Below are 23468 nucleotides of genomic sequence, written 5' to 3'. Positions count from 1 at the left end.
CAAATGCATTTATTTCAAGAGGTCTAGAATATAAAAGCAAGGATGTAATGTTGAGACTTTATAAAGCTCTGGTGGAAGCTCACTTGAAATATTGCAAGTAGTTTTAGACCCCTTATCTTAGAAAAGATGTGCTGAAACTGGAGAGGGCTCAAAGGCAGTTCACGAAAATGATTCCAGGTTTGTCATATGACAGCTTGTCATATATATAACCATATAACAATTACAGCACGGAAACAGGCCATCTCGGCCCTTCTAGTCCATGCTGAATGCTTACTCTCACCTAGTCCCACCAACCTGCACTCAGCCCATAGACCTCCATTCCTTTCCTGTCCAATTTTACTTTAAATGGCAATATCGAGCCTGCCTCTACCACTTCTACTGGAAGCTCGTTCCACACAGCTACTACTCTCTGAGTAAAGAAGTTCCCCCTCGTGTTACCCCTAAACTTTTGCCCCCTAACTCTCAACTCATGTCCTCTTGTTTGAATCTCCCCTACTCTCAATGGAAAAAGCCTATCCACGTCAACTCTATCTATCCCCCTCATAATTTTAAATACCTCTATCAAGTCCCCCCTCAACCTTCTACGCTCCAAAGAATAAAGATCCAACATAGAAACATAGAAATATATAGAAACATAGAAAATAGGTGCAGGAGTAGGCCATCCGGCCCTTCGAGCCTGCACCGCCATTTATTATGATCATGGCTGATCATCCAACTCAGAACCCTGCACCAGCCTTCCCTCCATACCCCCGACCCCTTTAGCCACAAGGGCCATATCTAACTCCCTCTTAAATATAGCCAATGAACTGGCCTCAACTGTTTCCTGTGGCAGAGAATTCCACAGATTCACCACTCTCTGTGTGAAGAAGAACTTGTTCAACCTTTCTCTGTAACCTAGGTGCTGAAACCCAGGTAACATTCTCGTAAATCTCCTCTGTACTCTCTCTATTTTGTTGACATCTTTCCTATAATTCGATGACCAGAACTGTACACAATACTCCAAATTTGGCCTTACCAATGCCTTGTACAATTTTAACATTACATTCCAACTCCTATACTCAATGCTCTGATTTATAAAGGCCAGCATACCAGAAGCTTTTTTCACCACCCTATCCACATGAAATTCCACCTTCAGGGAACTATGCACCATTATTCCAAGATCCCTCTGTTTTACTGCATTCTTCAATGCCCTACCATTTACCATGTATGTCCTATTTTGATTAGACCTGCCAAAATGTAGCACCTCACACTTATCAGCATTAAACTCCATTTTCCATCTTTCAGCCCATTTTTCTAACTGGCCAAAATCTCTCTGCAGGATTTGAAAACCTACTTCATTATCCACAACACCACCTATCTTAGTATCATCTGCATACTTACTAATCCAATTTACCACCCCATCATCCAGATCATTAATGTATATGACAAACAACATTGGACCCAGTACAGATCCCTGAGGCACACCACTAGTCACCAGCCTCCAACCTGACAAACACTTTTCCACCACTACTCCCTGGCGTCTCCCATCCAGCCACAGTGGAATCCATTTTACTACTTCAAAATTTGTGTGGGCATGTGGCCAAGTGGTTAAGGCATTGAACTAGTGACCTGAAGGTCGTGAGTTCGAGCCCCAGCTGAGGCAACGTGTTGTGTCCTTAAGCAAGGCACTTAATCACACATTGCTCTGCGATGACACTGGTGCCAAGCTGTATGGGTCCTAATGCCCTTCCCTTGGACAACATTGGTGTTGTGGAGAGGGGAGACTTGCAGCATGGGCAACTGCTGGTCTTCCATACAACCTTTCCCAGGCCTGCGCACTGGAGAGTGAAGACTTTCCAGGTGCAGATCCATGGTCTTGCAAGACTAACAGATGCCTTTACTTTACTTTTACTTCAAAATTCATACCTAACGATTGAACCCTCCGAACTAACCTTCCATGTGGAACCTTGTCACAGGCCTTACTGAAGTCCATATAGACAACATCCACTGCTTTACCCTCGTCAACTTTCCTGGTAACCTCTTCAAAAAATTCAATAAGATTTGTCAAACATGACCTTCCATGCACAAATCCATGTTGACTGTTCCTAATCAGAGCCTGTCTATCTAGATAATTATATATACCACCTCTAAGAATGCTTTCCATTAATTTACCCACCACTGACGTCAAACTTACAGGCCGATAATTGCTAGGTTTACTCTTAGACCCCTTTTTAAACAATGGAACCACACGAGCAATATGCCAATCCTCTGGCACCATCCTCATTTCTAATGACATTTGAAATATTTCTGTCAGTGCCCCTGCTATTTCCACACTAACTTCCCTTAAGGTCCGAGGGAATATCCTGTCAGGACCTGGAGACTTATCCACTTTTATATTCCTTAAAAGTGCCAATACTTCCTCTTTTTTAATCATCATACTTTCCATAACTTCCCTACCTGTTTCCCTTATCTTACACAATTCAATATCCTTCTCCTTAGTGAATACCGAAGAAAGAAATTGTTCAAAATCTCCCCCGTGTTTTTTGGTTCCACACATAGCTGCCCACTCTGATTCTCTAAGGGACCAATTTTATCCCACACTATCCTTTCACTATTAATATAACTGAAGAAAACCTTTGGAATTATTTTCAACTTACTTGCCAAAGCAAACTCATATCTTCTTTTAGCTTTTCTAATTTTTTTCTTAAGATTCTTTTTACATTCTTTATATTCCTCAAGCACCTCATTTACTCCATGCTGCCGATATTTATTGTAGATATTTCTCTTTTTCCGAACCAAGTTTCCAATATCCCTTGAAAACCATGGCTCTATCAAACTTTTAACCTTTCCTTTCAACCTAACAGGAGCATAATGATTCTGTACCCTCAAAATTTCACCTTTAAATGACCTCCATTTCTCTATTACATCCTTCCCATAGAACAAATTGACCCAATCCACTCCTTCTAAATCCTTTCGCATCTCCGTAAAGTTATCCTTTCTCCAATCAAAAATCTCAACCCTGGGTCCAGACCTATCCTTCTTCATAATTATACTCAAACTAATGGCATTGTGATCACCGGACCCAAAGTGGTCCCCAACACATACCTCCGTCACCTGACCTATCTCATTCCCTAACAGGAGATCCAACACTGCCTCTTCTCAACATAGAACATAAAGCATAGAATAGTACAGCACAGTACAGGCCCTTCGGCCCACAATGTTGTGCCGACCCTTAAACCCTGCCTCCCATATAAACCCACACCTTAAATTCCTCTATATACCTGTCTAGTAATCTCTTAAATTTCACTAGTGTATCTGCCTCCACCACTGACTCAGGCAGTGCATTCCAAGCACTAACCACTCTCTGAGTAAAAAACCTTCCTCTAATATCCCCCTTGAACTTCCCACCCCTTACCTTAAAGCCATGTCCTCTGGTACTGAGCAGTGGTGCCCTGGGGAAGAGGTGCTAGCTGTCCACTCTCTCTATTCCTCTTAATATCTTGTATACCTCTATCATGTCTCCTCTCATCCTCCTTCTCTCCAAAGAGTAAAGCCCTAGCTCCCTTAATCTCTGATCATAATGCATACTCTCTAAACCAGGCAGCATTCTGGTAAATTTCCTCTGTACCCTTTCCAATGCTTCCACATTCTTCTTATAGTGAGGTGACCAGAACTGGACACAGTACTCCAAGTGTGGCCTAACTAGAGTTTTATAGAGCTGCATCATTGCCTTGCAACTCTTAAACTCTATCCCTCGACTTATGAAGGCTAACACCCCATAAGCTTTCTTAACTACCCTATCTACCTGTGAGGCAACTTTCCGTGATCTGTGGGCATGTACCCCCAGATCCCTCTGCTCCTCCACACTACCAAGTATCCTGCCATTTACTTTGTACTCTGCCTTGGAGTTTGTCCTTCCAAAGTGTACCACCTCATACTTCTCCGGGTTGAACTCCATCTGCCACTTCTCAGCCCACTTCTGCATCCTATCAATGTCTCTCTGCAATCTTCAACAATCCTCTGCACTATCCACAACACCACCGACCTTTGTGTTGTCTGCAAACTTGCCAACCCACCCTTCTAACCCCACATCCAGGTCGTTAATAAAAAAATCACGAAAAGTAGAGGTCCCAGAACCGATCCTTGTGGGACACAACTCTCCAATCCGAATGTACTCCCTCCACCACGACTCTCTGCTTTCTGCAGGCATGCCAATTCTGAATACACCTGGCCAAACCTCCCTGGATCCCATGCCTTCTGACTTTCTGAATAAGCCTACCGTGTGGAACCTTGTCTAATGCCTTACTAAAATCCATGTAGATCACATCCACTGCACTACCCTCATCTATATGCCTGGTCACCACCTCAAAGAACTCTATCAGGCTTGTTAGATTCGATCTGCCCTTCACAAAGCCATGCTGACTGTCCCTGATCAGACCATGATTCTCTAAATGCCCATAGATCCTATCTCTAAGAATCTTTTCCAACAGCTTTCCCACCACAGACGTAAGGCTCACTGGTCTATAATTACCTGGACTATCCCTACTACCTTTTTTGAACAAGGGGACAACATTTGCCTCCCTCCAGTCCTCCGGTACCATTGCTGTGGACAACGAGGACATAAAGATCCTAGCCAGAGGCTCAGCAATCTCTTCTCTCACCTCGTGGAGCAGCCTGGGGAATATTCCTTCAGTCCCCAGAGACTTTTTTGTCCTAATGTATTTTAACAACTCCAACACCTCCTCTCCCTTAATATTAACATGCTCCAGAACATCAACCTCATTCATATTGTCCTCACCGTCATCAAGTTCCCTCTCATTGTTAAATACCGAAGAGAAGTATTCATTGAGGACCTCACTTACTTCCACAGCCTCCAGGCACATCTTCCCACCTTTATCTCTAATCAGTCCTATCTTCACTCCTGTCATCCTTTTGTTCTTCACATAATGGAAGAATGGCTTGGGGTTTTCCTTTACCCTACTTGCCAAGGCCTTCTCATGCCCCCTTCTTGCTCTCCTCAGCCCCTTCTTAAGCTCCTTTCTGGCTACCCTATATTCCTCAATAGACCCATCTGATCCTTGCTTCCTAAACCTCATGTATGCTGCCTTCTTCCACCTGACTAGGTTTTCTGCCTCACTTCACCCTTCATCCTACCATCCTTTGTCTCCCTCACCAGGACAAATTTATCCATAACATCGTGCAAGAAATCCCTAAACATCAACCACGTGTCCATCGTACATTTCCCTGCAAAAACATCATCCTAATTCACTCCCGCAAGTTCTAGCCTCATAGCCTCATAATTTGCTCTTCCCCAATTAAAAATATTCCTGTCCTCTCTGATTCTATCCTTTTCCATGGTCAGTGTCCCCCAGATGCTCACCCACTGAGACATCTGTGACCTGACCCGGTTCGTTACCTAATACTAAATCTAGTATGGCATTCCCCCTAGTCGGCCTGTCCACATACTGTGACAGGAATCCATCCTGGACACATTTAACAAACTCTGCCCCATCCAAACCCTTGGAACTAATCAGGTGCCAATCAGTATTAGGGAAGTTAAAATCACCCATGATAACAACCCTGTCATTTTTGCACCTTTCCAAGAACTTGCCTCACAATCTGCTCTTCGGTATCTCTGCTGCTACCAGGGGGCCTGTAGAATACTCCCAGTAGAGTAACTGCTCCCTTCCTGTTCCTGACTTCCACCCATACTGACTCAAAAGAGGATCCCGCTACTTTACCCACCTTTTCTGTAGCTGTAATAGTATCCCTGACCAGTAATGCCACTCTTCCTCCCCTTTCTCCCCCTCTCTATCCCTTTTAAAGCACTGAAATCCAGGAATATTGAGAATCCATTCCTGCCCTGCTACCAGCCAAGTCTCTGTAATGGCCACTATCTTACTATCTTTACACCCTTTTTTTCTGCTTCTCTTTCTTTCACACTTCACACTTATCTGTGTTGAACTCTATCTGTCACTTCCCAGCCTAGTTTTGCATCCTATCAACATCCCACTGTAACCTCTGACAACCCTCCACACTATCCACAACACCCCCAACCTTTGTGTCATCAGCAAACTTCATGGACATTTTTAATTTGTCCCTGGCCCAGGCAGTTTTCCCCACAAGCTTCAGGATCGCCACCATCGGGCCAGTGCCAAAGCATTCCACTGCCACAGGCCTGAATGACTTGCACCCAGTTACACTCACCCCCATCATTGCAAAGTGCTTTGAAAGGCTGGTTCTATCACATCCGAAATCCTGTCTGCCCACTACCCTAGACCCCCATCAATTTGCCTATCGCACCAACAATTCAACAGAGGACGCCATCTCCACAGCACTTCACTCTGCCCTGACCCACCTGGACAGCCCCAACTCTTATGTCAGAATGCTGTTCATTGACTTTAGTTCGGCATTCAATACCGTGATCCTCTCCAAGCTGATCGCCAAACTTCGCCAGCTTGGTATCAGCTCATCCCTCCGCAATTGGACCTTGGACTTTCTGACTAACAAACCCTAATCAGTTAAGTTAGACAACCTCTCCTTCTCCACTCTCACCCTGAACATTGTGTGCCTCAAGGTTGTGTGCTGAGCCCTCTTCTGTACTCCCTATTCTGTACTCCCTATTCACCTATGACTGCACTCCTTTACATGGTTCTAACTCCATAACTAAGTTCACAGATGACGCCACAGTGGTTGGCCTGATCAGAAGGGATGACGAGATAGCCTACAGGGACGAGGTCCAGCACCTGGCCACATGGTGTGCAGACAACAACCTGCCCCTTAACACCCAGAAGACCAAGGAGATCATTGTGGACTTCAGGAATGTGAGGAGCCACACTCACAACCCCATCTATATCAACGGAGTTGTAGTGGAGCATGTAGCAGGCTTCAAATTCCTTGGTGTCTTGTTCTCTAGTCGGTACCTCTATGTATTGCTGCAAAAAACTATCCTGCACACATTTTACAAACTCCAAACCATCCAGCCCTTTTACAGAATGGGCTTCCCAGTCTATGTGTGGAAAATTAAAATCTCCCACAATCACAACCTTGGCTTACAACAAATATCTGCTATCTCCTTACAAATTTGCTCCTCCAATTCTCGCTCCCCATTTGGTGGTCTATAATACACTCCTGTAAGTGTTACTACACCTTTCCCATTCCTCAATTGCACCTAATTAGCCTCCCTAGACAAGCCCTCTAATCTACCCTGCCAAGCACCGCTGTAATATTTTCTCTGACGAGCAATGCAACACCTCCTCCTCTTGTCCCTCTGATTCTATCACACCTGAAGCAATGAAATCTCGGAATATTTAGTTGCCAATCACACCCCTCCTGCAACCATGTTTCAGTAATAGCTGCAACATCATACTTCCAGGTATCAATCCATGCTCTAAGCTCATCCACCTTTCTTACAATGCTTCTAGCATTAAAATAGATGCATTTAAGAAACTCTCCACCTCTTATTCTCTGTTTATCACTAACGGTGCAAACAACTTTACTATCTCCTTTTTCTTCCTTCTCCCCTACATCTGTTCCTACACTCTGGTTCCCCTCCCCCCTTGTATCTAGTTTAAATCCACCGGAGCCTCTCTAGCAAACCTACCTGCAAGAATATTTGTGCCCCTCCAGTTCAGATGTAAACCGTCCCGCCGGAACAGGTCCCACCTTCCCTGGAAAACTGCCCAATTATCTATAAGTCTGAAGCCCTCCCTCCTGCATCATGTCTTCAGCTATGTGTTGATCTGCGCAATCTTATTATTTCTAAACCCACCTGCACATGGCACTGGTAGTAATCCTGAGATTGCTATCCTGAAGGTCCTGTCCTTTAACTTGGCGCCTAACTCCCTAGATTCACCTTTCATGACCTCCTCACTCTTCCTACTCACGTCATTGGCCCTACATGGACGAAGATATCCAGCTGCTCACCCTCCCTCTTAAGAATACTGAGAACTTGATCCAAGATATCGCGGACCTTGGCACCAGGGAGGCAACAGACCATCTGGGATTCTCGATCTCTTCCACAGAACCTTTTATCTGTCCCCCTAACTATCGAATCCCCTATCACTACTGCTCTCCTCTTTTCCCTCCTTCCCTTCTGAGCTGAGGGTCCAGTCTCGGTGCCAGAGACGCAACCACTGCAACTTGTCCCTGGTAGGTCGTCCTCATCAACAGTATCCAAAATGATATACTTATTATTGGTGGGGACGGCCACAGGGGTGCTCTGCTCATTCTGTCTATTCCCCTTCCCTCTCCTGACAGTCACCCAGCTACCTGTCTCCTGACTCTTAGGGGTGACTACCTCTCTGTAACTCCTGTTTATTTCTGCCTCTGCCTCCCGAATGATCCGAAGTTCATCCAGCTCCAGCTCCAGTTCCCCAACTCGGTTTGTCAGGAGCTGCAACTGGATGCACCTTTTACGGGTGTAGTCATCAGGGACAATTGTGCTCACCCTGACTTCCCACATACTGCATACGGAGCACTCAACTGCCCTAACTGCTGCCTCCGTTACCTACTCTTAAGGTAATTAAATTAATTAAAGGGATTTACCCGGCCTTACCTCACTAGGAGTGAAGCTCGTCCTCAGCCTCTGCTTGCTGAAGCCTCTCGAGCCAAAGCCTTCCTACTCTATCTCCCTCTACTCCGTTGCCCGCTACAACTTCGCCCGCTCTGTTAACCTGCTCACTTTTTAACTCTCCCGCTGCCTCACGGTCTGACTTTCACGCGTTTGTGTAGTCGTGCCCCGTTCGACCACTGAAGAAATGACCGACCCTTCTCAATCTGCTCATTTTTTAACTCTCCCGCTGCTCACAGTCTGACTTTCACGCACTTACGCAGTCGTGCCCCGTTCAACTGCAGATGAAGAGCATTTGATAGTTCTGGGCCTGTATTTACTGGAATTCAGAAGAATGAGGGGTGACCTCATTGAAACCTATCAAATAGTGAAAGCCCTTGATAGAGTGTATGTGGAGAGGCTGTTTCCTATGGTGGGACTCAGCAGGTCAGGCAGCATCCGTGGAAACGATGAGTCGACGTTTCCACGGATGCTGCCTGACCTGCTGAGTTCCTCCAGCGTGCTGTGAGTGTTGCTTTGACCCCAGCATCTGCAGAGTATTTTGTGTTTCCTATGATGGGAGAGTCTAAGACCAGAGCATACAGTCTTAGTATAGAGGGGCATCCCTTTAGAATAGAGATGAGGGCAATTTCTTTAGCTAGAGAGTGGTGACTGTATGGAATTTGTTGCCACAGGCAGCAATGGAGGCCAAATCTGTATGTATGTTTAAGGCAGAGGTTGATAGATTCCTGATTGGTCAGGGCGTGAACTAGCAGCACAATCAGTGGCAGGAACAGAGCACTGCAAGGAGGTTACTCGCAAATCAGTGAAGCTTGGATAAAAGGAGAGCTTCGCAGGCATTCCAACATTCCGGAGGTCCAGTCAGCAGTGGCAACAGAGCACTTCAAAGCAAATAAAAGTACAGAAGAGTCAAGCAGGGTGGCCATTGTTGGGACTAGTCCAGCAGTGAGAGCGGGAGTGTTAGGCTTTAACTCAAGGGGCTTTGACGAGAAGAGTCTGAAGCCAAAGAAACAGGTTAGAAGATTTGGTATTGGTAGCCCATCGTACAGTGGAGGCAGGATGGCAGATATGACAGTGGAATGCTTCTCCTGTAGGATGTGGGAATTCATGGAACTTGATGGTCTCCCTGAAGACTGCACATGCGGAAAGTGCAGCCAACTTCCTTCCATTCACTAGGATGATTCTGGGAATGAGAGGGTTTACATATGAGGAACGTTTCTCCGCTCTTGGACTGTATTCCTTGGAGTTTAGAAGAATGAGGGGGGACTTCATGGAAACATTTCGAATGTTGAAAGGCATGGACAGAGTGGATGTGGCAAAATTGTTTCCCATGATGGGGGAGTCTAGTACGGGAAGGCATGACTTAAGGATTGAAGGGCGCCCATTCAGAACAGAGATGCGAAGAAATTTTTTTAGCCAGAGGGTGGTGAATCTATGGAATTTGTTGCCATGGGTGGCAGTGGAGGCCAAGTCATTGGGTGTATTTAAGGCAGAGATTGATAGATATCTGAGTGGCCAGGGCATCAAAGGTTATGGTGAGAAGGTGGGAGAGTGGGTCTAAATGGGAGAATGGATCAGCTCATGATAAAATGGCGGAGCAGACTCGATGGGCCAAATGGCCAACTTCTGCTCCTTTGTCTTATGGTCTTATGGTCAACTCCAGCTCATGAAGGACCACATTCAAGTGTTGGAGCTGGAGTTTGATGAATTTAGGAGTATTCGGGAGACAGAACAATTGATAGGTATGACTTTTGAGCAGGTGGTTATATCCAGAGTGTAGAATTCGGGAAGCAGATGGGTGAACACTGAGAGAGGTAAAGGGAGAAAGAAGTCAGCTCAGGGTCCCCCTGTGGCCATTCCCCTCAGTAACAGGTTTACCCCTTTGGACACTGCTGAGGGGGATGACCTACTGAGCAAGGCAGCAGCAGCCAGACCAACAGTACTGTGGTCAGCTCTGAACCTCAGAAGACCATAAGACCATAAGACATAGGAGCAGAATTAGGCCATCTGGCCCATCGAGTCTGCTCCACTATTCAATCACGGCTAATCCTTTCTGTCATCTCCTCTTCAACCCCAGTTCCCGGCCTTCTCCCCGTAACCTTTGATGCCATGTCCAATCAAGAACCTATCAATCTCTGCCTTAAATACACCCTAAAACCTGGCCTCTGCATTTGCATGTGGCAACAAATTCCACAAATTCACCACCCTTTGGCTAAAGAAATTTCTCTGCATCTCTGTTTTGAAAGGGCGCCTCTCTATCCTGAGATTGTGCCCTCTTGTCCTAGACTCTCCCACCATGGGAAGCATCCTTTCCACATCTACTCTGTTTCGGACTTTCAACATTCGAAAGGTTTCAATGAGATCACCCAACTATCCTTCCGAATTCCAGCAAGTACAGACCCAGAGCAATCAAACATTCCTCATATGATTACCCTTTCATCCTTGTTAACCTCCTCTGGACCCCCTCCAATGCCAGCACATCTTTTCTAAGATGAGGGGCCCAAAACTGTTCACAATACTCAAGATGAGTATTAGTATTAGTATACCAAATAAAACCTCAGCATCACATTCTTGCTCTTGTATTCTAGACCTTTTGAAATGAAAATGTGGCATTTGCCTTCCTCACCACCAACTCAGCCTGCAAGCTAACCTTTGGGGTGTTCTGCACAAGGACTCCCAAGTCCCTCTGCACCTCAGATTCCTGGATTTTCTCGCCATTTAGAAAATAGTCCGCTCATTTATTTCGACTACCAAAGTGCACGACCATGCATTTTCCAACATTGTATTTCATTTGCCACATTCTTGCCCATTCTCCTAATCTGTCTAAGTCCTTCTGCATCCTACCTGTTTCCTCAACACTACCTGCCCCTCCACCAATCTTCATATCATTTGCAAACTTGGAAAAAAGAAGCCATCTATTCCATCATCCAAATCATTTATATACAGCATAAAAAGAAGTGTTCCCAACACCGACCCCTGTGAGACACCACTAGTCACTGGCAGCCAACCGGAAAAGGATCCTTTTATTCCCACTTGCTGCCTCCTACCAATCAGCCAATGCTCTAACCATGTTAGTAACTTTCCTGTAATCCCATGGGCTCTTATCTTGATAAGCAGCCTCATGAGTGGCACCTTGTCAAAGCCCTTCTGAAAGTCCAAATATACAACAGCCACTGCATCCCCTTTATCTATACTACTTGTAATCTCCTCAAAGAATTTCAACAGGTTCATCAGGCAGGACTTTCCCTGAAGGAAACCATGCTGACTTTGTACTGACTTGTCCTGTGTCACCAAGTACTCCATCACCTCATACTTAACAATTGACTCGAACATCTTCCCAACCACTGAGGTCAGGCTAACTGATCTATAATTTCCTTCCTGCTGCTTTCCTCCGTTCTAAATGGAGCAACATTTGCAATTTTCCAGTCCTCTGGCACCATGCCAGAGTCCAATGATCTTGAAAGATCATTTCTACTGCCACCACAATCTCTAACACTACTCCTTTCAAAACCCTAGAATGCAGTTCATCTGGTCCGGGTGACTTATGTACCTTTAGGTCTTTCAGCTTTTTGATCACCTTCTCTCTTGTAATATTAACTGCACCCACTTCTCTTCCTTCACACACTACATCATCAGGCATACTGCTAGTGTCTTCCAGAGTTAAGACTGACACAAAATTCTCATTTAGTTCATCAGCCATCTCCTTATACCCCATTATTATTTCTCCTGCCTCATTTTCTAGCGATCCTATATCCACTCTCATTTTTATTTTATTTTTAACATACTTGAATAAACTTTTACTGTCCACTTTGAAATTATTTGCTAGCTTGCTTTCATGTTTTATCTTTTCCGTTCTAATGATTATTTTAGTTGCTCTCTGTAGGTTTTTAAAAACTTCCCAGTCCTCAATCTTCTCACTAATTTTTGTTCTGTTTTGCTTTTACAATAGCTTTGACTTCCCTTGTCAGCCATGGTTGTACTATTTTACCATTTGATTATTTTTTCATTTTATTAATACACATGTCCTGCACCTTCCTCATTTTTCCCAGAAACTCTCACCATTTCTGCTCTGCTGACATCTCTGCCAGCAGCTCCTTCCAGTTTACTTTGGCCAACTCCTCTCTCATACCACTGTCATTTCCCTTACTCCACTGAAATACTGCTACATCAGACTTTACCTTCTCCCTATCAAATTTCAAGTTGAACGCAATCATATTGTAATCACTGGTTCCTAAAGGTTCTTTTACCTTCAGCTCCCTAATCACCTCCGGTTTATTGCATAACATCCAATCCAGTATAGCTGATCCCCTGGTAGGATCAATGACAAACTGCTCTAAAAAGCCATCTCTTAGGCATTCAACAAACTCACTCTCTTGAGATCCATTACCAATCTGATTTTCCCAATCTAACTGCATGTTAAAATCTCCCATGACTACCATAACATTGAACCTTTTGACTCACCTTCTCTATTTCCTGTTGTAACCTGTGGTCCACCTCCCAGCCACTGTTGGGAGGCCTGTATATAAGTGCCATCAACATCCTTTTACCCCTGTAGTTTCTTAACTCAACCCACAAGGATTCACCTCCCATCCTATGTCACATCTTTCTACTGATTTGATGCCATTCTTCACCAGTGGAGCCACATCACCCCCTCTGCCAACCTTCCTATCCTTCCGATATAACGTGTAACCTTGGACATTCAGCTTCCAACTACAACCATCCTTTAGTCACGATTTAGTGATGGCCACAACATCATACCTGGCAATCTGTAATAGGGCAAACGAGATCATCTGCCTTATTTCACATACAATGTGCATTGCGATACGTCACCTTCAGAAAGGTAGGGTGAAGTCAGGCGGAGCAATAGTCAAAGGGGATGATAGTTCGGGGGATCGATAGGAGATTCTGCAGTAGCAAAAGAGACTCCAGGATAGTGTGTTGCCTTCTGGGTGCTAGGGTCCAGGATGTCTCTGAGCAGTTACAGAATATTCTTGAAGGGGAGGGTGGGCAGCTGGAGGTCATGGTAAATGTTGGTACCAATGACATGGGCAGGAGAGGGGTAGAGGTCCTGCACAGTAAGTTTAGGGAGTTAGGAAGGGAGCTGAAGAGCAGGACCTCCAAGGTGGTAATCTCCAGATTACTCCCAGTGTCACGAGCTGGGGAAGGTCAGAACAGAAAGATAACGCAGATGAATGAGTGGCTGAGGAGATGGTACAGGGGGCAGGGTTTCAAGTTCTTGGACCATTGGAACTTTTTCTGAGGAAGGAGTGACCTGTACAAGTGGGGCAGGTTGCACCTGAACTGGAGGGAACCAATATCCTGGGAGTGAGGTTTGCTAATGTTACTGGGGAGGGTTTAAACTAGATTTGCAGAGGGTTGGGCACCGAAGTGAAGAGGCAGAGGATGCGGCGGTTGTTGCACAAGTAGAGACAGCATTTTGCAAGTTTGTGAGGAAGGATAAGCAGATGATAGAGCAATTCAGCCAGATGGTTTGAGATGTGTCTATTTTAATGCAAGGAGTATCATAAACAAGGCGGATGAACTTAGAGCGTGGATCAATACATAGAACTATGACTTTGTGGCAGAGACTTGGATGTCTTAGGGGAAGAATGGCTGCTGAGTATGCTGGGTTTGAGATGTTTCAAAAAGGACAGGGAGTGAAGCAAAGAGGTGGGGGGGAGGCATTGCTAATCAGATATAGTGTCATGGCTGCAGAAAAGGAGGAAGTCATGGAGGGATTATCTACTGAGTCTCTGTGGGTGGAAGTCAGAAATAGGAAGGGGGCAATAACTCTGGGTGTTTTTTATAGACCCTCTCAAACAGAGACATCGAAGAGCAGATAGGGAGGCAGATTGTGGAACAGTGCAATAATAATAAGGTTGTTGTGATGGGTAATTTTAACTTTCCTAACATCGATTGGCATCTCCCTGGAGCAAGGGGTTTGGATGGGGTGGAATTTGTTAGGTGTGTTCAGGGATGTTTTCTGATGCAATATGTAGATAAGCCCACAAAAGGAGAGGCTGTGCTTGATCTGGTATTGGGAAATAAATTTGGTCAGGTTTCTGGTCTCTCGGTGGGAGAGCAGCTTAGAGGTAGTGACCACGACTCTATCTCCTTTACCATAGCACTGGAGAGGGATAGGAGTAGGCAATTTGGGAAAACATTTAGTTGTGGGGTAGTTGGAAATATGATGCTATTATGCAGGAAATTGGGAACATAAATCGGGAGCAGATGTTCTCAGGGAAATGCACGGCAGAAATGTGGCAAATGTTCAGGGAAAATTTGCCTGGAGTTCTGCATAGGTATGCTCCATTGAGGCAGGGAAAGGATGGTTAGGTAAAAGAACCATGGTGTACAAAGAATGTAGAAAATCCAGTTAAGAAGAAAAGAAAAGGTTATGAAAGTTTCAAGAAACTAGGTACTGTTAGAGCGCTAGAAAATTACAGGATTGCCAGGAAGGAGCTTAAGAATGGAATTAGGAGAGCTAGAAAGGGCCATGAGAAGGTCTTGGCGAGCAGGATTAAGGAAAACCCTAAAGCATTCTATAAGTATGTGAAGAACAAGAGGATGAGCCATGTGAGATTAGGACCAATCAGGTGCAATAGAGGAAACGTGCATGGAGCTGGGGGAAGTAGCAGAGGTACTTAATGAATACTTTGCTTCAGTATTCACCAGTAAAAAGGACTTTGGCAATTGTAGGGATGACTTACAGCAGACTGAAATGCTTGAGTGCATAGAAATTAAGAAAGAGGATGTTCTGGAGCTGTTGAAAGGTATTAAGTTAGATAAGTCCATAAGACCATAAGATATAGGAGCAGAAGTAGGCTACTTTCCCATTGAGTCTGATCCACCATTCAATCATCGGCTGAGCCAATTCTTCCAGTCATCCCCACTCCCTTGCCTTCTCCTACCCTTTGATGCCCTGGCTAATCAGAAGCTATCTATCTCTGCCTTAAATACACCCAATGAATTGGCCTCCATTCATGAAGTGGCAACAAATTCTACAGATTTACCACCCTCTGCATCTCTGTTATAAATGGATGTTCTTGAATCCTGAAGTCATGCCCTCTTGTCCTAGGCTCCCCTACCATGGGAAGTAACTTTGCCATATCTAATCTGTTCAGGCCTTTTAACATTTGGAATGTTTCTATGAGATTCCCCCCTCATTCTCCTGAACTCCAAGGAATACAGCCCAAGAGCTGCCAGATGGTCCTCATATGGTAACCCTTTCATTCCTGGAATTCTTGTGAATCTTCTCTGAACCCTCTCCAATGTCAGTATATCCTTTCTAAAACAAGGAGCCCAAAACTGCACATAATACTCCAAGTGTGGTCTCACGAGTGTCTTATAGAGCCTCAACATCACATACCTGCTCTTATATTCTATACCTCTAGAAATGAATGCCAACTTTGCACTTGCCTTCTTCACAACCGACTCAACCTGGAGGTTAACCTTTAGGGTATCCTGCACAAGAACTCCCAAGTCCTTTTGCATCTCTGCATTTTGAATTCTCTCCCCATCTAAATAATAGTTGGCCCATTTATTTCTTCCTCCAAAGTACCTGACCATACACTTTCCAACATTGTATTTCATTTGCCACTTCTTTGACCATTCCCCTAAACTATCTAAGTCTCTCTGCAAGCTCCCTGTTTAACATAGACCATAGAACATAGAATAGTACAGCACATTACAGGCCCTTCGGCCCACAATGTCATGCCGACCCTCAAACCCTGCCTCCCATATAACCCCCCACCTTAAATTCCTCCATATACCTGTCTAGTAGTCTCTTAAACTTCACCAGTGTATCTTCCTCCACCACTGACTCAGGCAGTGCATTCCACGCACCAACCACTCTCCGAGTAAAAAACCTTCCTCTAATATTCCCCTTGAACTTCCCACCCCTTACTTTAAAGCCATATCCTCTTGTATTGAGCAGTGGTGCCCTGGGGAAGAGGTGCTAGCTGTCCACTCTATCTATTCCTCTTATTATCTTCTACACCTCTATCATGTCTCCTCTCATCCTCCTTCTCTCCAAAGAGTAAAACCCTAGCTCCCTTAATCTCTGATCATAATGCATACTCTCTAAACCAGGCAGCATCCTGGTAAATCTCCTCCGTACCCTTTCCAATGCTTCTACATTCTTCCTATAGTGAGGCGACCAGAACTGGACGCAGTACTCCAAGTGTGGCTTAACCAGAGTTTTATAGAGCTGCATCATTACATCGCGACTCTTGAACTCTATCCCTCGACTTATTAAAGCTAACACCCCATAAGCTTTCTTAACTACCCTATCTGCCTGTGAGGCAACTTTCAGGGATCTGTGAACATGTACCCCGAGATCCCTCTGCTCCTCCACAGTACCAAGTATCCTTCCATTTACTTTGTACTCTGCCTTGGAGTTTGTCCTTCCAAAGTGTACCACCTCACACTTCTCCGGGTTGAACTCCATCTGCCACTTCTGCATCCTACCAATGTTTCCCTGCAATCTTCAACAATCCTCTACACTATCTACAACACCACCAACCTTTGGGTCATCTGCAAACTTGCCAACCCACCCTTCTAACCCCACATCCAGGTCGTTAATAAAAATCACGAAAAGTAGAGGTCCCAGAACAGATCCTTGTGGGACACCACGAGTCACAACCCTCCAATCTGAATGTACTCCCTCCACCATGACCCTCTGCCTTCTGCAGGCAAGCCAATTCTGAATCCACCTGGCCAAACTTCCCTGGATCCCATGTCTTCTGACTTTCTGAATAAGCCTGCCGTGTGGAACCTTGAACATGGAATTATGATGTAGTGGCCATTACAGAGACTTGGCTGGCACCAGGGCAGGAATGGATTCTCAATATTCCTGGATTTCCGTGCTTTAAAAGGGATAGAGAGGGCGGAAAAAGGGGAGGAGGGTGGCATTACTGGTCAGGGATACTATTACAGCTACAGAAAGGGTGGGTAATGTAGCAGGATCCTCTTTTGAGTCAATATGGGTGGAAGTCAGGAACAGGAAGGGAGCAGTTACTCTACTGGGGGTATTCTATAGGCCCCCTGGTAGCAGCAGAGATACAGAGGAGCAGATTGATAGGCAGATTTTGGAAAGGTGCAAAAATAACAGGGTTGTTATCATGGGTGATTTTAACTACCCTAATATTGATTGGCACCTGATTAGTTCCAAGGGTTTAGATGGGGCAGAATTTGTTAAGTGTGTCCAGGATGGATTCCTGTCACAGTATGTGGACAGGCCGACCGGGGGAATGCCATACTAGATCTAGTACTAGGTAATGAACCGGGTCAGGTCACAGATCTCTCAATGGGTGAGCATCTGGGGGACAGTGACCACTGCTCCCTGGCCTTTATCATGGAAAAGGATAGAATCAAAGAGGACAGGAAAATTTTTAATTGGGGAAAGGCAAATTATGAGGCTATAAGGCTAGAACTTGCGGGTGTGAATTGGGATGATGTTTTTGCAGGGAAATGTACTATGGACATGTGGTCGATGTTTAGAGATCTCTTGCGGGATGTAAGGGATAAATTTGTCCCGGTGAGGAAGATAAAGAATGGTAGGGTGAAGGAACCATGGGTGACAAGTGAGGTGGAAAATCTAGTCAGGAGGAAGAAGGCAGCATACATGAGGTTTAGGAAGCAAGGATCAGATGGGTCTATTGAGGAATATAGGGAAGCAAGAAAGGAGCTTAAGAAGGGGCTGAGAAGAGCAAGAAGGGGGCATGAGAAGGCCTTGGCGAGTAGGGTAAAGGAAAACCCCAAGGCATTCTTCAATTATGTGAAGAAAAAAAGGATGACAGCAGTGAAGGTAGGACAGATTAGAGATAAAGGTGGGAAGACGTGCCTGGAGGCAGTGGAAGTGAGCGAGGTCCTCAATGAATACTTCTCTTCGGTATTCACCAATGAGAGGGAACTTGATGGGGTTAGGACAATATGAGTGAGGTTGATGTTCTGGAGCATGCTGATATTAAGGGAGAGGAGGTGTTGGAGTTGTTAAAATACATTAGGACAGATAAGTCCACGGGGCCTGACGGAGTATTCCCCAGGCTGCTCCACGAGGCGAGAGAAGAGATTGCTGAGCCTCTGGCTAGGATCTTTATGTCCTCATTGTCCACGGGAATGGTACCGGAGGATTGGAGGGAGGCGAATGTTGTTCCCTTGTTCAAAAAAGGTAGTAGGAATAGTCCAGGTAATTATAGACCAGTGAGCCTTACGTCTGTGGTGGGAAAGCTGTTGGAAAAGATTCTTAGAGATAGGATCTATAGGCATTTAGAGAATCATGGTCTGATTAGGGACAGTCAGCATGGCTTTGTGAAGGGCAGATCGTGTCTAACAAGCCTGATAGAGTTCTTTGAGGAGGTGACCAGGCATATAGATGAGGGTAGTGCAGTGGATGCTATCTATATGGATTTTAGTAAGGCATTTGACAAGGTTCCACATGGTAGGCTTATTCAGAAAGTTAGAAGGCATGGGATCCAGGGAAGTTTGGCCAGGTGGATTCAGAGTTGGCTTGCCTGCAGAAGGCAGAGGGTGGTGGTGGAGGGAGTACATTCAGATTGGAGGATTGTGACTAGTGGTGTCCCACAAGGATCTGTTCTGGGACCTCTACTTTTCGTGATTTTTTATTAATGACCTGGATGTCGGGGTAGAAGGGTGGGTTGGCAAGTTTGCAGACGACACAAAGGTTGGTGATGTTGTAGGTAGTGTAGAGGATTGTAAAAGATTGTAGAGAGACATTGATAGGATGCAGAATTGGGCTGAGAAGTGGCAGATGGAGTTCAACCCGGAGAAGTGTGAGGTGGTACACTTTGGAAGGACAAACTCCAAGGCAGAGTACAAAGTAAATGGCAGGATACTTGGTAGTGTGGAGGAGCAGAGGGATCTCGGGGCACATGTCCACAGATCCCTGAAAGTTGCCTCACAGGTGGATAGGGTAGTTAAGAACGCTTATGGGGTGTTAGCTTTCATAAGTCGAGGGATAGAGTTTAAGAGCCGCGATGTAATGATGCAGCTCTATAAAACTCTGGTTAGGTCACACTTGGAGTATTCTGTCCAGTTCTGGTCACCTCACTATAGGAAGGATGTGGAAGCATTGGAAAGGGTACAGAGGAGATTTACCAGGATTCTGCCTGGTTTAGAAAGTATGCATTATGATCAGAGATTAAGGGAGCTAGGGCTTTACTCTTTGGAGAGAAGGAGGATGAGAGGAGACATGATAGAGGTGTACAAGATAATAAGAGGAATAGATAGAGTGGGTAGCCAGCGCCTCTTCCCCAGGGCACCACTGCTGAATACAAGAGGACATGCCTTTAAAGTAAGGGGTGGGAAGTTGAAGGGGGATATTAGAGGAAGGTTTTTTACTCGGAGAGTGGTTGGTGCGTGGAATGCACTGCCTGAGTCAGTGGTGGAGGCAGATACACTAGTGAAGTTTAAGAGACTACTAGACAGGTATATGGAGGAATCTAAGGTGGGGGCTTATATGGGAGGCAGGGTTTGAGGGTCAGCACAACATTGTGGGCCGAAGGGACTGTACTGTGCTGTACTATTCTATGTTCTATGTAAATGCCTTACTAAAATCGATGTAGATCATATCCACTACACTACCCTCATCTATATGCCTGGTCACCTCCTCAAAGAACTCTATCAGGCTTGTTAGACATGATCTGCCCTTCACAAAGTCATGCTGACTGTCCCTGATCAGACCATGATTCTCTAAATGCCCATAGATCCTATCTCTAAGAATCTTTTCCAATAGCTTTCCCACCACAGACGTAAGGCTCACTGGTCTATAATTAAACGGACTACCCCTACTACCTTTTTTGAGCAAGGGGACAACATTCATCTCCCTCCAATCCTCCGGTACCATTCCTGTGGACAATGAGGACATAAAGATCATTTGATGAAAGAGAGATTGTCTAAAATCTTTTCTAATGTTGATAGTCCTTGTGATAGATGTAAAACTGTGATAGATGACTAGTGGGGTACCGCAAGGCTCAGTGCTGGGACCCCAGTTGTTTACAATATATATTAATGACTTAGATGAGGAAATTAAATGCAGCATCTCCAAGTTTGCAGATGACACGAAGTGGGGCGGCGGTGTTAGCTGTGAGGAGGATGCTAAGAGGATGCGGGGTGACTTGGATAGGTTAGGTGAATGGGCAAATGCAATTTAATGTGGATAAATGTGAGGTTATCCACTTTGGTGGCAAAAACAGGAAAACAGATTATTATCTGAATGGTGGCCGATTAGGAAAAAGGGAGGTGCAACGAGACCTGGGTGTCATTATACACCAGTCATTGAAAGTGGGCATGCAGGTACAGCAGGTGTTGAAAAAGGCGAATGGTATGCTGGCATTTATAGCAAGAGGATTTGAGTACAGGAGCAGGGAGGTACTACTGCAGTTGTACAGGGCCTTGGTGAGACCACACCTGGAGTATTGTGTGTAGTTTTGGTCCCCTAATTTGAGGAAAGACATCCTTGCCATTGAGGGAGTACAAAGAAGGTTCACCAGATTGATTCCTAGGATGGCAGGACTTTCATATGATGAAAGACTGGATCGACTAGGCTTATACTCGTTGGAATTTAGAAGATTGAGGGGGGATCTTATTGAAATGTAAAAAATCCTAAAGGGATTGGACAGGCTGGATACAGGAAGATTGTTTCAATGTTGGGGAAGTCCAGAACAAGGGGTCACAGTTTGAGGATAAAGGGGAAGCCTTTTAGGACTGAGATTAGGAAAAAGTTCTTCACACAGAGAGTGGTGAATCTGTGGAATTCTCTGCCACAGGAAACAGTTGAGGCCAGTTCATTGGCTATATTTAAGAGGGAGTTAGATAGGCCCTTGTGGCTAGAGGGATCAGGGGGTATGGAGGGAAGGCTGGTACAGGGAAGGTTGAGTTGGATGATCAGCCATGATCATACCGAATGGCGGTGCAGGCTCGAAAGGCCGAATGGCATACTCCTGCAACTATTTTCTATGTTTCTATGTTTCTATAGCTACACTGACACATATGTTTTGGTCTTGTTCTATATTGGAACAGTTCTGGAAGTCAGTTTTCTCAACAATTTCTAAAGCACTTAAAATTAATCTACAACCTAATAAATTAACTGTGCTTTTTGGAATAATTCCTTAAAATATTCATGGTATTTCTGTGTCTGGCCAACATGTTATTGTATTTGTTACATTGATAGCTTGGAGGGCCATTTTGTTGAAGTGGAAGGATACATCTGCTCCCACTTTGTCACAATGGTTCTCTCAAGTGATGCTATGTCTTAGTTTGGAGAAAATTAGAAGTCAAACCTTTGAACCTTTATTTGATTTTGAGAAAAGATGGGGTTCATTTGCTCGTTATTATCATTTGAGCTAATTGATATGATTTTTCCACGATCTAATTGTAAATTTTTTGATATATTTTCTTTTCTTGCTGGCGGTTTGATGTTTATTTTTAGAAGCATTTTGTATGACGCATGGCTCCGGGGTTGTACACCTAATGGGTTCTTTTTTTTTCACTTTTCTGCTTCGTAGGTTTTTTTTGTTATCACAAAATTTTTTTTCAATCTTTAAGTTAATGTCTTTTTTGGGACATTGTAAGTATTGTTACTTCAATGTACTCATGTTATTTTTTTGTATAATATAACAATAAAAAGATTTGAAAAGAAAGGAAAGATCCTAGCCAGAGGCTCAGCAATCTCCTCCCCCGACTCGTTTCCTCCACCTATCTTTGTATCATTGGCAAATTTAGACACAAATCTATTCATACCATAGTCTAAATCATTGACATACATCGTAAAAAGCAACTGTCCCAACACCGACCCCTGTGGATCTCCACTGGTACCCGGCAGCCAGCCAGAATAGGATCCCTTTATTCCCACTCTCTGTTTTCTGCTGATCAGCCAATGCTCCACCCATGCTAGTAACTTCCCTGTAAATCCATGGGCTCTTATCTTGCTAAGCAGCCTCATGTGCGGCACCTTGTCAAAGGCCTTCTGAAAATCCAAGTACACCACACCTACTGCATCTCCTTTGTCTACCCTGCTTGTAATTTCCTCACAAAATTGCAGTAGGTTAGTCAGGTAGGATTTTCCTTTCAGGAAACCATGCTGGCTTTTGCCTATCTTGTCATATGCCTCCAGGTATTCTGTAATCTCATCCCTAACAATCGATTCCAACAACTCCCCAACCACTGATGTCAGGCTAACAGGTCTATAGTTTCCTTTCTGCTGCCTCCCACCCTTCTTAAATAGCAGAGTAACATTTGCAATTTTCCAGTCATCTGGTACAATGCCAGAACCTATTGATTCTTGAAAGATCATTGTTAATCTCTTCACAATCTCTCCAGCTGCTTCCTTCAGAATCCGAGGGTGCGTTCCATCAGGTCCAAGAGATTTATCCACCCTCAGACCATCCTGAGCACCTTCTCTGTCTTAATTTTCACTGCACATACTTCACTTCCCTGACACTCTTAAATGTCCAGTATACTGCAAATATCTTCAACTGCGAAGACTGATGCAAAATATGCATTCAGTTCATCGGCAATCTCTGCGTCTCTCATTACAATATCTCCAGCGTCATTTTCTATTGGTCAGATATCTAACCTCAACTCTCTTTTATCCTTTAAATACTTAAAAAGCTTTTAGTATCTTCTTTGATTTTAATCATCAGCTTCCTTTTGTAATTCACCTTTTCCTTCCGAATGATCTTCTTAGTTTCCTTCTGCAAGTTTTTCAAAGCTCCCCAATCCTCTATCTTCCCACTAGCTCTGGCTTCCTTGTATACCCTCTCTTTTGTTTTTACTTTGGCTCTGATTTCGCTTGTCAGCTACAATAGAGTCTTTCTTCCATTCGAAAATTTCTTCTTACTTGGAATATATCTGTCTTGCACTTCCCTCATTTTTCACAGAAACTCCAACCATTGCT

At 44.6% G+C, this 23468-nt stretch overlaps 1 protein-coding gene across 1 annotated transcript in view; it reads right to left on the bottom strand.

Moving 5' to 3' along the window:
- The window catches only part of pde9aa (phosphodiesterase 9aa), a 267251-nt gene that overhangs the window by 145159 nt on the left and 98624 nt on the right, over window positions 1–23468 (bottom strand). Inside the window, exon 9 of the mRNA XM_072262191.1 lies at window positions 12877–12896. Coding sequence (XP_072118292.1) covers window positions 12877–12896 — 20 coding nt within the window. The remainder of the gene's footprint in view (window positions 1–12876; window positions 12897–23468) is intronic.

This window comes from Mobula birostris, chromosome 6 (genome assembly GCF_030028105.1).
Source record: "Mobula birostris isolate sMobBir1 chromosome 6, sMobBir1.hap1, whole genome shotgun sequence".
NCBI lineage: Eukaryota > Metazoa > Chordata > Chondrichthyes > Myliobatiformes > Myliobatidae > Mobula > Mobula birostris.
Note: the sequence above shows the minus strand (reverse complement) of the source record. Positions and strands in the feature narration are given on the sequence as shown.